The sequence below is a fragment of the Euleptes europaea genome, chromosome 9, assembly GCF_029931775.1.
Source record: "Euleptes europaea isolate rEulEur1 chromosome 9, rEulEur1.hap1, whole genome shotgun sequence".
NCBI classification, from domain to species: domain Eukaryota; kingdom Metazoa; phylum Chordata; class Lepidosauria; order Squamata; family Sphaerodactylidae; genus Euleptes; species Euleptes europaea.
The window spans coordinates 44,254,021-44,269,060 of record NC_079320.1 but is presented as its reverse complement, the minus strand read 5'-3'; the positions used below and the strand labels follow the sequence as shown (position 1 = coordinate 44,269,060).

The 15,040-nt window shown below is 38.8% G+C and overlaps 1 protein-coding gene across 2 annotated transcripts in view; it reads left to right on the top strand.

Annotated features, from left to right (window-relative positions):
- The window catches only part of LRBA (LPS responsive beige-like anchor protein), a 445,808-nt gene that overhangs the window by 169,479 nt on the left and 261,289 nt on the right, over nucleotides 1–15,040 (top strand). For both annotated transcript variants that reach the window (XM_056855892.1, XM_056855891.1), the window contains one exon: nucleotides 14,211–14,377. In XM_056855892.1, coding sequence (XP_056711870.1) covers nucleotides 14,211–14,377 — 167 coding nt within the window. The remainder of the gene's footprint in view (nucleotides 1–14,210; nucleotides 14,378–15,040) is intronic.

Here is a 15,040-nt window from a genome sequence, read left to right as displayed (position 1 = left end):
TGGGCTGTAGGACTTGTTTTCTGTCGGACTTCCTTTCCTGTAGGACTTGTTTTATTGATCGGTATGTCTGTCTGGCATTTACTGGGAAATAGGTATTCAATGTTAGATCACTCTCTGTATTCAATGTTAGATCGCTCTCTGAAAAGACCGACCTCCCCTTAGGACCTGCTTGATAGAATTACAATTTTTCATCATCATTTTGGTTGCTAGAATAGGTTTAATAAGTAATCAAAGAACATGTTTCATCATACTCCTAGCTGGACCTGTACTAATACTTTCTATGTGTAATGTTACTGCCTTTGTGCTGAATGCCATTGCATAGGTGCATCGTGGTACAAACAAAATTAACTTATTGTATGAACTGATCAAGGATTCAGAAGAGAGAAAATTTAATAGTAGTGCTACCTGCACTTTAACTTATAATTAACTTGCAAATAACCAAGATCCATTTCCTAATAGAGTTCTTTGTTTAAGCAGTGTTGCTATACCTGGGCTTTTGTAGCCTGGTAGGCTGTGCGTTTATTCCCCCCCCCCCCCAGTCTTTTTTTATTGTTCCATAATGGTAGCTACCACTATAGAATACTGTGTATCATCAGTAGGCTTTTAAAGTCTTCATCTGCATAGAATGAATTGGGTTATCTGCTGTCCATTTCCATCTATTGCATTCTTCAGCCCAGGTTGCCATCCTCCGTGGCACTTGAAAAAAGCTGAGCCGACTCCTTCTCAGACTTCCCCCCTCCTTTTCTAATTTTTCCTTTATGTGGAATAACAATATAATGTATATAATCTTTAGCACATGTCAACAGTGTTAACTTTGTTAAAAGCTTTTAAACAGGATAGATTCAATTTTTTGGCAAAAAATCAGTAACCTTTTAAATTAAAAATATATATTGTTTCATATACAGCATGCATCAACAAAGTATGTAAATATAACTTGAATGACCTTCTGTGTATAGAAATCTGCAGGATGTCTATTCAGTGCATATCAAATTCTCTTTCTGTTTAAAAATGGTGGTAACAAAATGGCTGTTCAAATAGGTTTTAATTCCGGTCAATGGTCAGTCAGTATTTATAATGCCAAAATTACTAGAAACATAAATGTCTTTAGATTCTTCTATCAAGCCATGAAGAAGTGAATTATTGAAAAGATAAAAATAAATTTGTTTGCTTTCTGTCAGAGTTCATATCCACAGCCAACCTTGATAGAAGACCAGAATGATTTAGACAAGTTTGCTTTGGAGATTCATAACATATGCTTGCTAGACAGAATTGAGTTATCTGTGCTCTGGAGAGTAAGTTATTGTAGCAGGAGCTGACAGAGATGAAGATAACTGAGGGAAATTCAATTACCTTTTAGTGTTTTCCTTCTAATAGGATTCTTAATGTGAAAAAGATCCTTAGATGATGCGCCTCTGTTGCTTGGTGAGATCTACTATGATACGTGCCTCCAGAGTAAAGTGAACTCTCCTCTCTAGGCCTTCATTAAGAATGAAACATGTGGCTGCTTTTTAAATGTATTAAATTTAAAGGATTAGATCAAACAAATTGTCAGCTTTTTTAAAAATCATGATTTTAAAATGTAGTGCATTTTATTTGTTAGATGACAATGAAATTCAATGGTTGCATGTTGCTTTGCTAATCTTCTCCCACTGCCAACATGATTATGTTCTTTTTTTGTAGCCTTTTCATAGATAAACCTTCTCCGCTGTTCCTCCTGTATTCAGCGGTAGGTCTGAAATTGGTTCTTGTTCAGCCACCTAAGTTCCCTATGAAACAAACGTAGTTCTGTCATGAGTTGTTAAAAACTTTTATATTAAATAGACTACCTAAAATGTTGTCCAAATGAGGATCTTTCTTCAGTCTTTCTTAAATTATTTGAGTTTGAACATAAATATTTTACCTTAGATGCCCCAACCCCAGAAGACGAAAGCAATGATGATCCTGGTGGTGTGGTTGGTCTTCAAAAATGTTCAGAGGCTTAGGAAACCTGTCTTGGCACTTATTATTTCATTTATGCTTATTTCTCTTTATGGCATGGATCGTCTAAGAGAGACAGAGACTTTATGTGGGGGTTAGTATAGTGCCTGAGGAAAAGCTTACATTCAGATATATCACAGTGGGTAGCCGTGTTAGTCTGTCTGCAGTAGTAGAAAAGAGCAAGAGTCCAGTAGCACCTTGAAGACTAACAAAAATATTTTCTAACAAAAATATCTTCTGAGACTCATGAAAACTCATACCCTGCCAGAAAATATTTTTGTTAGTCTTTAAGGTGCTACTGGACTCTTATTCAGATATATGTTCAGCATCACCCTGTCTTCCTGTTTCTAACCTAGCGTGTGTTTTTTTACAAGGCCTTGTTCCTTTTCATGTAGTAAAATCTTAGTGCTAACATAGACATATTTTAGCTGAATATTTTAATTATTTTTTTCCAAGTAATTCACCCATTTTTATCTCGTTTAAAACCTACCCTTTGTCAATATCCTGGCTGCTAAGGAGAGGTAGACTCTCCATTTTCTAACTTTTCAGACAGCGAACTGTGTGTTGTTAACAAAACTAGAAATTTCTGTCTACTCTTTATCTGAGATATAAATCACCTAATTTGCTTATTATTCTGATTATTTTGATTTCTGCCTCATTGGCAGAATTATAGTTCTTCATCTCATTATAGTCCTTCATCTCATTGGTTTAGAAGTCATTGTTGACGGTGTTGGTTGGACAAGTTTTGATGCCATGGGAAGCCCAAATAAGAGTTGGTTCCAGATGACTAGAGTTTATCTCTGAACTTCCAGTTGAGGCATGCTGACCATGTAGTAAATTCTTCTTACTCTTTATTTCCTTATTGGGAGATGACATGTTGTTTCTTGAATATTTTGTTCACCTGCAAATCCCTTTTTCATATTACCAGGATTAAATTGAGGATTAAAGTTGAAGCTCTCCCCCCCTTTCTATAAAATGATTCATCTTTGATCTCTGAGCATTTTTAAGAATCCATAGTGGTGATAGATACTCCAAAGTTTTTTTTTTTTAAATAAGGGATGGGTTTTTAGTTTATTTGTTTAGACAATTTATATGCCACCTTTCCAGAGACCTTCTCAAGGTAGCTTGATGGCAGTGGAATTTGTTTGCAAAATACAATTTTTAGAATTCGCTTTTGTTTCTTAAAAGGTAAAGGTCCCCTGTGCAAGCACAGGGTCATTCCTGACCCATGGGGTGATGTAACATCCCGACGTCTACTAGGCAGACTTTGTTTGCGGGGTGGTTTGCTAGTGCCTTCCCCAGTCATCTTCCCTTTACCCCCAGGAGCCTTCATAATATACTGCAGTCTTCTTTTCACAGGCTAAACTCTTTAAAAATGAACACATGGATGTTTATCGGTTCTTGTAGGTTATCCGGGCTGTGTGACCGTGGTCTTGGTATTTTCTTTCCTGACGTTTCTCCAGCAGCTGTGGCAGGCATCTTCAGAGGAGTAACACTGAAGGACAGTGTCTCTCAGTGTCAAGTGTGTAGGAAGAGTAATATATAGTCAGAAGGGGGTTGGATTTGAGCTGAGTCATTGTCCTGCAAAAGTATCAAAGGTAATGTGCTAATCATTGTCCTGTAAGTATCAAGATAATGTGCTAATGAGGGTGTGGTATGTTAATGTGGAACCATTGTATCCTGAAGTGATCTGTTAACATGTGGAATCCAAAGCTAATCTGCATGGCTACTGTAGGGACTGTAGGGTCAATGCAGATCCAGAAATCATTATTCTACCAGCTAACAATGACAATGCCATGGTGATCATGAAAACAGAAGAATACAAAAAGAAGATTGAGGAACTTCTGGACCCTGCCACATACAAAAAACTAAAATGAGATCCAACCTGCAAAATTACCAGGAAAACTAGCATACTGATGAAGAATTCCACTCTTCATCCGGACACACACAGAAAACTATGCAAGACAGAAGCACAACCACCACAATTATATGGACTACCTAAAATTCATAAGAATTTCATCCCACTCCGACCCATCGTGAGCGCCATTGGTTCCCCAACATATGAATTAGTTAGATATTTGACCACCCTTCTACAGGACCACATCCGAAAAACCACTTCTTACATCAAAGATTCAACTCATTTCATCAACAAAATCAGTCTGTTGAGACTCAATCCACAGGATATATTAGTCAGTTTTGAGGTTGTATCCCTCTTTATCAAGGTTCCAGTAAAAGACACAATCTCATTGAGTAACCAGATTTTTCCGGAAGATATAACAGCCTTATTTCACCATTGTTTGACAACAAGTTATTTTCTATGGGATAAAGAATTTTATGAACAAATTGATGGAGTAGCTATGGAAAATCCTCTCAGTCCAGTAATAGAAAAATTTTACATGGAATATTTTGAAAAGACAGCATTAGAATCGGCACCTTACAAACCTACAGTCTGGTTCAGGTTCGTGGATGATACATTTACTATTTGGAGCCATGGTGAAGATAAATTAATGGACTTTCTAAACCATCTCAGTAATATCCATCCAAACATTCAGTTTACCATGGGAAAAGAAATTGAGGATAAACTCCCATTTCTTGATACCCTTGTCATCCGTAAAACAAACTTTCAATTAGATCACAAGGTCTACCGGAAACCAACTCACACAGATCGCTACTTACACAAAAACTCCAACCACCACCCCCACAGAAAAGAGGAATAATCAAAACATTAATGGACCGTGCATGATAGATCTGTGAACCACAATTTCTCAAGAAAGAAATTAATCATCTAAATCACGCACTGCTAGCAAACGACTATTCCAGAAATGAAATCAGAAGAGCCATTAAACCAAACAAAAATTAGAGAACTCAGGAAAAATGGTCTTCCATAGGAAAGGTATTCTTGCCATTTATTAAAGGAGTCACTGATAGGATGGAGAAACTTTTGAAAAAAACATAACCTACAAACAGGGTTTAAACCCACCAAGAAAATACAGCAGAAGCCACAATCAGCAAAAGACAAAAAAGACCCCCTCACCTCTTGAGTATATCGTATACCTTGCAGTTGTGGACAGGTTTACATCAGGACCACACAACGCAGCATACAAACAAGGATAAAAGAACATGAAAGATACTGCAGACTTGGCCAACCTGAGAAATCAGCAGTGGCTGAACATAGACTGACCCAAACAGGACACAGAGTCTTATTCCAAGACACTGAAATACTGGACAATTCTATCAACTATTTTGTCAGATTGCACAGAGAAGCCATTGAAATTCATAAACATCAGCACAACTTTAACAGAAAAGAAGAGAGTTTAAGAATGAATAAGGCTTGGCTTCTTGTCCTGAAAAACTCCAGACTAACAAAGACTACAGTCCACAATAGCCATGCAGATTAGCTTTGGATTCCACATGTTAACAGATCACTTCAGGATACAATGGTTCCACATTAACATACCACACCCTCATTAGCACATTACCTTTGATACTTTTGCAGGACAATGACTCAGCTAAAAACCCAACCCCCTTCTGACTATGTATTACTTTTCCTACACACTTGACACTGAGAGACACTGAAGCTGCCTGCCACAGCTGCTGGCGAAACGTCAGGAAAGAAAATTCCAAGACCACGGTTACACAGCCCGGATAACCTACAAGAACCAATGAACTCTGACCATGAAAGCCTTCGACAATAAACTGGGATTATACAAAAAGAGAGAAAAATCTGCTAAAAGGCAAATTTCTATTTGGACAATACAGTGCTTTATAGTTCCTGGTAACTTGGAACATCAATGGCAGTAACCAGTTTTTTGTGTTGTACTGGTTACTTGACGGGTAGCTTAGTAAAAAAAAAAAAAGAGTGGAAAAGCCATTTATTTGTAGAAAGTTTCCTTACAGCCCATTCCTGAGCCTTCGGCGGCCAGTGATGGCATCGCCGCAGCACCTCCAAATCTGTTCCCTGGCTGCCGAAAAGCTTTAAAAAGACTTGTTTTTTTTTAATGGGGCATTTTGCAAAAAGCTGGCATATCCGGGGCGAAAGGGGCCAGGAAGTTGTCCACTGGCAGCTCTGCCCCCTGGCATGCCGGTGCGGGGGTTTGCTCCGGTGGGCCACTGGCAGGAGGCCGTTGGAGTCCCTGGGCTGCACTTCCACGACAGCACAGGGAGGCTGCTGTGAGTGTCCCAACACCGGCATCTCTGCCTCTAACGCAAGAGGCAGGGATGCCGGTGTGGGCGCTTGCGCTCCTCCTGAGCTCTTTCGGGCCAAGAGCTCAGGAATGGGTTGCTGGTTTGGAGGCAGGCTTCAACTTGATCCAAATGGAAAGGTGGGGTATAAATATTTTAATAACTAAACTTTACTCAGGAGGGTGTTAGGATAGAGGTATCTGCTTTAGTTGAGTGCTTTTTAGGATAGAACTAGTAATCAATATGGCTCTCTACCATATTTTCTTATGCAGCCATAATGCATTTAAGATTTTTTTCCCATTATGCCTTTTACGATGCATTAGCAGAGTATCATAGAATATGAGATACAGAGTACACATGCCACTAAAGTTACAAAGTCTAGTGGCAATGAGGGCTCACAAAGATCCACAAAGTAGTCACTTCAAAGGATTTGCTCAAAACCTTGCTGGAGGATGAAGGAAAAAGTCTATTCCTTCAAGGGAAGGCACAAAAAGTTTCAAATATTAAATACTGCATATCCAAATTGATCATTGAAATCTTTCCTAAAAATCTCAGAAGTTACTGAAATAATTTATAGCCGCAGTTGGGGTGCTTGAATACCCACCAGTTCAGCTCACCATCTGTTTGCCAGTTGTGAACAGAGAACTAACTGATGATCAGATTGCTGGTTGTGAACAGCTTCATACTTTTCATCAGGATACTTTTAGTGCAGTGTAATGCAGTTGCTGGTATTTCACACATGCACGTTCTTACAGAGCCTGATAGCAGTCCTATTCCCCCCCTCCCCCACAGGCCTGTTGCTGTATGCCACTTGGCAACTAATAAGCAGTGAGCAAATCATAATTACTTTTGTATGTATATTTAAGTCAGTGTTACAGACTGTGTTTTTACATGCACACTTTTGCACAATCTTACCAGAGGAAAAGTTCCCACCTCTCTTCATTTAATGATCTGACCCAACTATCCCTTGATTTTCCCTGCTGCACAGATGGAATTGTCCCCGCTAGTCAAGGCAATGAAACTCCATATCTACCCACAATGACATGCCTGTGATATGTGGACTGTGCCTTCACTGTTTTCCTTTCAATTCCATCTACCATCGATTTGCACTGGTATCTTGGAGTTGGGTATGATCAAATCTAAAAATAATAGAGTTTGTAATCCCTTGTAGAACACACCATTCAACTCGGAGAATGGGAGTCATTGGATCCAGCCCTTTATTTATGTAACACAGAAGTGATTCTGCATTGCACTGCCTCTTGAATAGAATCTTTGAAGCATTGAGAACAATTGGAGAAAATACTATGGTATATCTAGAGGTTCCTAATCTAACTTGGGAAATTCCTGGAGATTTGGGTGTGGAGCTTGGGGAGGGGCCTCACTGGGGCATAATTCCAGCCTTCAAAGCAGCCATTTTCTCAAGGGGAACTGATCTTTGAGGCTGGAGATAGTTGTCATTCCAGGAGATCTCGAGATATCTGGAGGTTGATAATACAAAGTATATCATAAAGAAAACATGACTATAACATACAATCATGTTATAGAATGGGATTCTGGAAAGAATATGGAAAAGAGTATGTTACTCTGTATGTGTTCTAAAGATAGGACTTAGAAGGTTGCATAATGAGGTGATTACTTGGATTGCAAAGTTGTTCATGTTCTGGAGGTACTGGAATACTTTAAAAAATATTTTAGTCAATGCACTAGATACCTTTAGTCTTCAGTATGTCATTTTGAGTAATGTGATCATAAGAAGTAGGACAGAGGAATGCTTATTCTAAAAAAAAATTCATTTGGTTTATGAGCCACAATTTTGATCCCATTCTCAGTTTCATGTATAAAAATACCTTTCCATTCTGAATGGCATCCCATATTTCTGTGTTTGATAGAGTTTTTCAAGTGTGTTGAGTTGTTGATTCTAGCCTTTCTAATCATGAGACTTTAAAAATAAATGTTAAAAGACTTATATTCTTTTTTAAGGAGATGCCTTTTTTACTGTAATACCTCTGATCTTCTAAAAATGGATATGCTATGAGACCGCAACAATTTTGGTAACAAATAACCTGAAAGACAGTTAATTTATATGCAGATTCTAAATCTCCAGATCCGTTAAAGGCTGGATAAATGATGATGGGGGGAGGGAACTGCAGGTTGCAGAGATGAAAAGCCAATACATTGCATCCAGTCCATTAAAACAAGAAGAAATAGAAAAGATACCTTGATAAGTGTTCTGCCTGTGTTAACCTTGATGGCTATTATCGGGGGAGGGGAAAGGGGGCATGCTGCTATATCTATTTCATTGGCTTAGGTTTTTTCATGCTGAGAGAAATCAATACTTTCAGTCGTTGGATGACAGAAGCATCACTTCAGAATTGAAGGTGGCTGTCAGACATTGTCATTGGTTGACTTTTGTTTGCTATTGAGGTTTTAAGCTTTCATTTTTCTAAGTCTTATTCTGGAGCTTTGGAAGATTTCCCTGGGTGGCATTTTTAGTCCAGATTTTAAACTGAAGGTTAGAGGTCAAGTGCAAAAAATCTTACCAAAGAACACAAGAGCTGGTTCCATTTACTAAAATGTTTGCTGCTGATGAGACTTTGCATTTACAGGTGATATGTTTGTTTCCCCTTGGATTTCTTTTTGGTTTTTTTAGTGATACTCTAAGGGAAATGTGTTATAGATCTTAGCATTATGTAAGACAGCAATGTTATATGTTATTATTTGGGAAAGAGAAAAATATATAACTAATGTGTACAGGGAAGGCTTCTATCAAGTCTGTTTTGTCTTATTTTTTCCATAAACAAGTACTACATTGTTTTCCAGGGACTATGATTATATAACAGAAATTACCTAACAAACTGGTTTTATTTCGTCTTCCTTGGTGATTTTCAATTCATTTGGAATGCTCTCCTTGTTTAACATGACTGAATTATATATTTTAAACATACGTATAATATTTAATACAACTCTTTTACACAATTATTTAGGCATTCATATATATATGGTTTGAGCAAGACAGGCACCAAACATCACCTGGAAAAGAATGCAGGTTTACCTCAGGGAAGTTAATCCACTACTCATTTTCTCTATTATCCTGAGGCAAGGATACCATAGTGAAGATGTCTTGTGAGAGAAGCAGGAATCCCCCATGATTTAACATGAAACATTCAGTTGACATTCACTTGCACTTTTCACGAACAGTTCCATGGATTTTATAAGAAGTAGAAAGAGTTTCCTGGAATTCTGGCAAGGAGAGTGTGTGGAGTTGCCAAACTTCAGGTACTTACTGCCTGAAGATCTGGTAGAAGTTCAGCTGGTCTCCAGACTACAGAAATCAGTCCCCCTGGAGAAAATAGTGTTCTTCGAGGGTGGACCCTATGTCATTATACCCCATTAAGGTCCCTCTCCTCTCCAAACCCCCATCCTTCCCAGACTCCACCCCCAAATCTCCTGGAATTTCTCAACATGGAGCTGGCAACCCTAGGAGTGTAAGCTCAGTATCCATGGCTGGGGACTGAAGTGCCCTGTCACTTGCTTTTGAAGCTCACAGAAAAATATTCTTGGTGGCCCCAATTTACTAGGTTTCTGATTCCTAGTTGTGCAGAAGGTGCCATTGGGTTTCTCTTACTTGCATTTATGTAGTGAGCGGCATGATCTCCTAAGGGTGTTTGCATTTATTAATTAATAAAATGAAATTTTATGCCAATAAAGGTGATGATCGATAATAAAATGAAATGAAAATGTCCCTTTTGTTCTTATCACTGTCACCAAAGCTAATTTATACATCACTTTGAGCAAGTTGGGAAAGTTGTATATAATATTTTAAATAAATAAGCACACATATGATTTTCAGTAATTGTTTTTCTGTTGCCTGGCTGACTTATTTAGAGAGTACAGGTTGTTTTCAGACTCAAGGAATGAGGGGTGGGTGGCAGAAATACTGAAATTGATAGGGAAGTTTTCAGTGAACAGAGTAAAACAGGTCTTGAAGCACAGGAGGTTTATAGGTCTTGGTTTATGTGGTGTTTCGGCAAATCGTTAGTAGCTTGGAGAGGGCTTTCTTTATTCTGCATAAGCATCTTTTTCTCTTTGGTCATTTACAGTCACACATACAAGCACGGTATCATGGAAGAGTACCACTCAGAACTTTCTAGATCTAAGTTACCCCCCCCCCCAAGTGTGTGTGTGCGTGTGCGTGCACGTGCATATGCTCTGGCACTACTCATCCTAAGCTCTGTGCTGGAGTGCATGTTAAACAAGTAGGCTCATACCTTCCTGCCTTCTGTTTCTTTTGACTGCAGCAATAGCATTCATTGGGATTTCGCAGAACTGGTTTCTTTTGGTCTTTTTCATCTGTTGCCAGTTTTCTATTTTTCTATCCCTATTTCTGCCGTCAGACATCTCAAGAAGAAGAAATGGTCCACTGTATCAAAGGTGGCTGATGAATCCATTAAGAGCAACAAAGAATTACAGCTATTCTCTACATTCAGATGGAGATATTTGGCTAAGGACCAGGACGGTCACTTTCCTGCCAGAAGCAGGGGATTTTCTGTCCTCAGCTCCTGTTTCCCACCACTGTTCCTGCAGTTAGCAGGAGAATAATAATGAGAGGGAACACCTTCAGCAACAGCGTGACGTCACTTTTGAGGGGAACCAGAAGTGACATCATGCCTTTCAAGAAATTGTTTCTAGAAATTCCAGTCTTCCCCAGAAGTGTAAGAGCCCCGTGGCGCAGAGTGGTAAACTGCAGTACTGCAGTCCAAGCTCTGCTCACGACCTCAGTTCAATCCCGACGGAAGTCGGTTTCAGGTAGCCGGCTCAAGGTTGACTCAGCCTTCCATCCTTCCAAGGTCGGTAAAATGAGTACCTGGCTTGCTGGGGGTAAAGGGAAGATGACTGGGGAGGGCACTGGTAAACCACCCCATAAACAAAGTCTGTCTAGAAAACGTCGGGATGTGATGTCATCCCATGGGTCAGGAATGACCCGGTGCTTGCACAGGGGACCTTTACCTTTTACCAGAAGTGACATCGCACGATCACTGACTGTTCCCCCTGTTCTCTCCTCAGACTCCTGCCCTAAGGACACGAGTACAGTCTCTGTCCCATAATCTGGACTAAAGGGGGTCTAGAATAAATGAGTTATTCAGGAAGACCTGGAGTTGTTCTGTGACCACTCTGCCTACCATTTTGCCCAGGAAGGGCAAATTAGAGACCGGGCAGTAATTGGTGGAATCATCTAGAGATGTTTTAAAAAGTAATAGACAGGTGGCTGCCTGTTCCAAAGATCAAGGAAAGATTCCCTGAGTCGATGATTGCATTTTTTGTAACATTGTTGAATACAAGTTTCTTTCTCCAGCGAGAGCCAATCTTGGCCTCTGCAAAAGTCTTTCCTCAAACTGAGGATGTTTGGCATTTCAAGCAAACCCCAAGCAAAAGATTTGTTCCATTCTTTAATTACCATCAGATCCCACCTCTGACCTGGTAGCAGGTTCCGGTCTCCAGGCTGTAAAAGGTTTTCCAGGAATTTATTGATGATATTACTTTTGCCTGTATTTAGGGGAGGATTATTGTCATGTTGGTTTCTCCCCAGCAACATTTCAGTTGCTGTTTTCCCCACTAGAGCTGCCAACATCCAGGCTGGGGCCTGGAGATCTCATGGAAAGTTGATCCTACAATCTTCTCTGTGTTAGCAGAGTGTAAATTAAACATGTATTTTCCAAATCAATAGATTTTAGACAAGTTACCTTTGGAGTGATGTATCATTTCAACATAGTAGGGTCAAGTACAAGGATGGAGAGCTACATTGGTTCCAAGGTATGTCAGGAGCACACTTTGCTAGAGAACGTTACAGATACTTTGCTGAGGCTAAACTGATTTTTGGATCTGGTCCTGGGAGATCTGTGTGTGTTGCTTTGAGTTTCATGTTGGAAGAAAAGCAGGATATTAATTGAATAAATAATGAAAAATTGTCATGTTTGTAGTCCACCTTTCCATATGTGAAAAGAAAACTGTTTTGAAATAGCTTGGGAAGTATTGAAATGGTTATTATGTAAGCTAAATCTAAACTGGGTACCCAAGGTTGGGTGAAAAGAAAATATATATAAGTCTATGTATAAATACTGAAAGTATAATTTATTAAAGTGCTATGTAAAATTTAAAATGATTTAAAAGCATTAAAATAGCACAATGGCATATCCTGAGGTTGATAACTGTAACCACATACCAAACGTGTTTCAGCCTATGGGGCCTTCATCAGTGGTTAATTAAAACCCTTTCTTAAGCCTGCACACATTTACAGAAATACATTAATGATACAAATACAAACAGTTCAAATCCAACCAGGCATGTGTATATGTTGTAAATTCTATTCCCAATTACTCAAACATCTGGTATAATAGGTTCTTGTTGTAATACTGGTTGGTATAAGTCTCTCATATACTAGGTGTGCAGGTATCAACCTACACAACTATTCCTTTTCTCCTGGTAGCCTCCTTCTTGCTCTACTTCCCACCCACCAATCTGCATTTTATCTTCCCATTCTCCCCTATATTTGTTATTTATTTACTTCACATATACCTTACCTTTCTCCACAACTGAGACCCAAAGCAGTTTACAGCAGTTTCTTCTCCTCCATTTTATCTTCACAACCCTGTGAGGTAAAAAATATTGTTGAAGGCTTTCACGGTCAGAGTTCATTGATTCTTGTAGGTTATCCGGGCTGTGTAACCGTGGTCTTGGAATTTTCTTTCCTGACGTTTCGCCAGCAGCTGTGGCAGGCATCTTCAGAGTACTACTCTGTTACTCCTCTGAAGATGCCTGCCACAGCTGCTGGCGAAATGTCAGGAAAGAAAATTCCAAGACCACGGTTACACAGCCCGGATAACCTACAAGAACCTGTGAGGTAAGTTAGGTTGAGAATGGGTAACTAGCCCAACCTTTTATGGCACCTTTCATGTGGTGGCTGCTGTTGAACAGTAGTGAACAGCTGGGCCTGGGTGAGTCATGGTAGTCACATGGTAGCAAGTCGCTGCTGCACCTGGCCCCAATGAATCCTCCCTTAAAGGCCAAAACAGCCCTGGAAAGGTCCCTTTGTCTCCTCATCCTTTTACTGACAGAAACTAAAGCTTGAAGATGGGCAATACTGTTGTGAAAGCCTAGCAATTTCCATAAAGGTCACTGGGATCTCTTTTCTTAAAGGTACCAGTACAACTCCTATTATTTTGGGGGAGTTAACCCCAACATATTTGTTTTTAGGTATTTCTGCAAACCTGGGACTTTATATATATATATATATATATATATATATATAAAGATTATATAGCATGCTCTCAAATTATTGTCCAGATAATTTTTGCAAAATAAGTAATATTACTTATAAAGCCGTTTTCCACATGTGGAATGGAATGATTTGCTCTTTCGCCTAATTTCTTACATGCCATTGTTACTAATGCAACAGGTGTCTTTTTTGGATATATTTTAAAATGTGAACACTATTGATATGCTAACATGATATTGTGTTTATAGTTCAGCTAATATTTTTGCTGATTGCTCTTTCCTGTAGTGTTTTTATTTTTTGTAATTCTGCTTGTCATATTGCTTTTTTAAAAAAAGCAACATTTGCAAAGTTTTAGGTGCCTTGGTTTGTACTTAGTTTGGACTACCTAGAAAACAATGCAGACTGAAAGTTGGATGCTGAATTGCTTATTTTACATGGCATGCATGATTGATAGCTGTAACAGAACCTGAACTCTTCTTTGCTCCACCTAAAATTCATGCACTATAAACCCATGATGTTGTATTGTCTAGATTTTTCAGGTAGTCTCAGTTTCTACGTCTCCTCCCTGAATCATGAAATTCATTGTGTTACTATAGTTAAGTTCTACACAGATCTTATATGCAGTATTTGCTTTAATGTTAGAGTATGGTCTCCAATTACACATTCTGGGTCTATAATGTTGCAGAAATTCTGCGTGGATTGCCTGTTTACATATTTTTGATGGAAATAGTTATAGTTGCACACATTAGTAAACAATTTGTTTTTCCTTCCTCCATAGTCATTGAGCGCCCAGTATTCTGCAGATAAACGAGAGGACGAGAAGATGTGTGATCATTTGATAAGGGCAGCTAAATATCGAGATCATGTGACAGCAACACAATTGATACAGAAAATCATCAACATTCTGACAGACAAGCATGGAGCCTGGGGCAGTTCTGCAGGAAGGTAAACAGATCTTTAACATTTTGGTAATATATTAATTCCTTTGGGTGATATAAGTCAAAGGAAAAAATGTTAACAATTTTAATTTTAAGCAGAGAAAATTAAAGGAAGATGATGACCTTGGTCATTTCAACCTGATCATTTCTGAACACTCACATGTCCCCTTGTGCCTTTGAAGTTGAAGATGTGTACTTCATTCATGTGCACGTTTGGCTAGGAGAAGGAGGAAACTGACAATATATTCAGCAAACAATGAGTTGGTTCAGTGGTCTCTGATCTCTTTGAATGAGGATTGTGTAGCCATTTTGCAAACTATCTGGTGTATTTATATAATAGGACATTATTTCCATTTTGTAACTATCTACAGTGAAATGGAACCATCCCATTATACACTTTGCAATATTATTAACATTATTCCCAACATGTAAATGGCATTATCAAGAAAAAATATATTTATGGGAATACAGAAATCTGAAGAGGCGGCATAGAAATACCCTAAATAAACATACACCAAAAAGAAAAAGAAGCATATGAGATTAGTACAGGGGATTAACGCACTTTGTATTCCCAGCGACGTATTAAGAGTTTGAAAATGTTATAAAAAACATCGCTTTAAAAGGGTTTTTGGATACCACGGCTTATAAATGGTTGGAAGACGTCTTCACA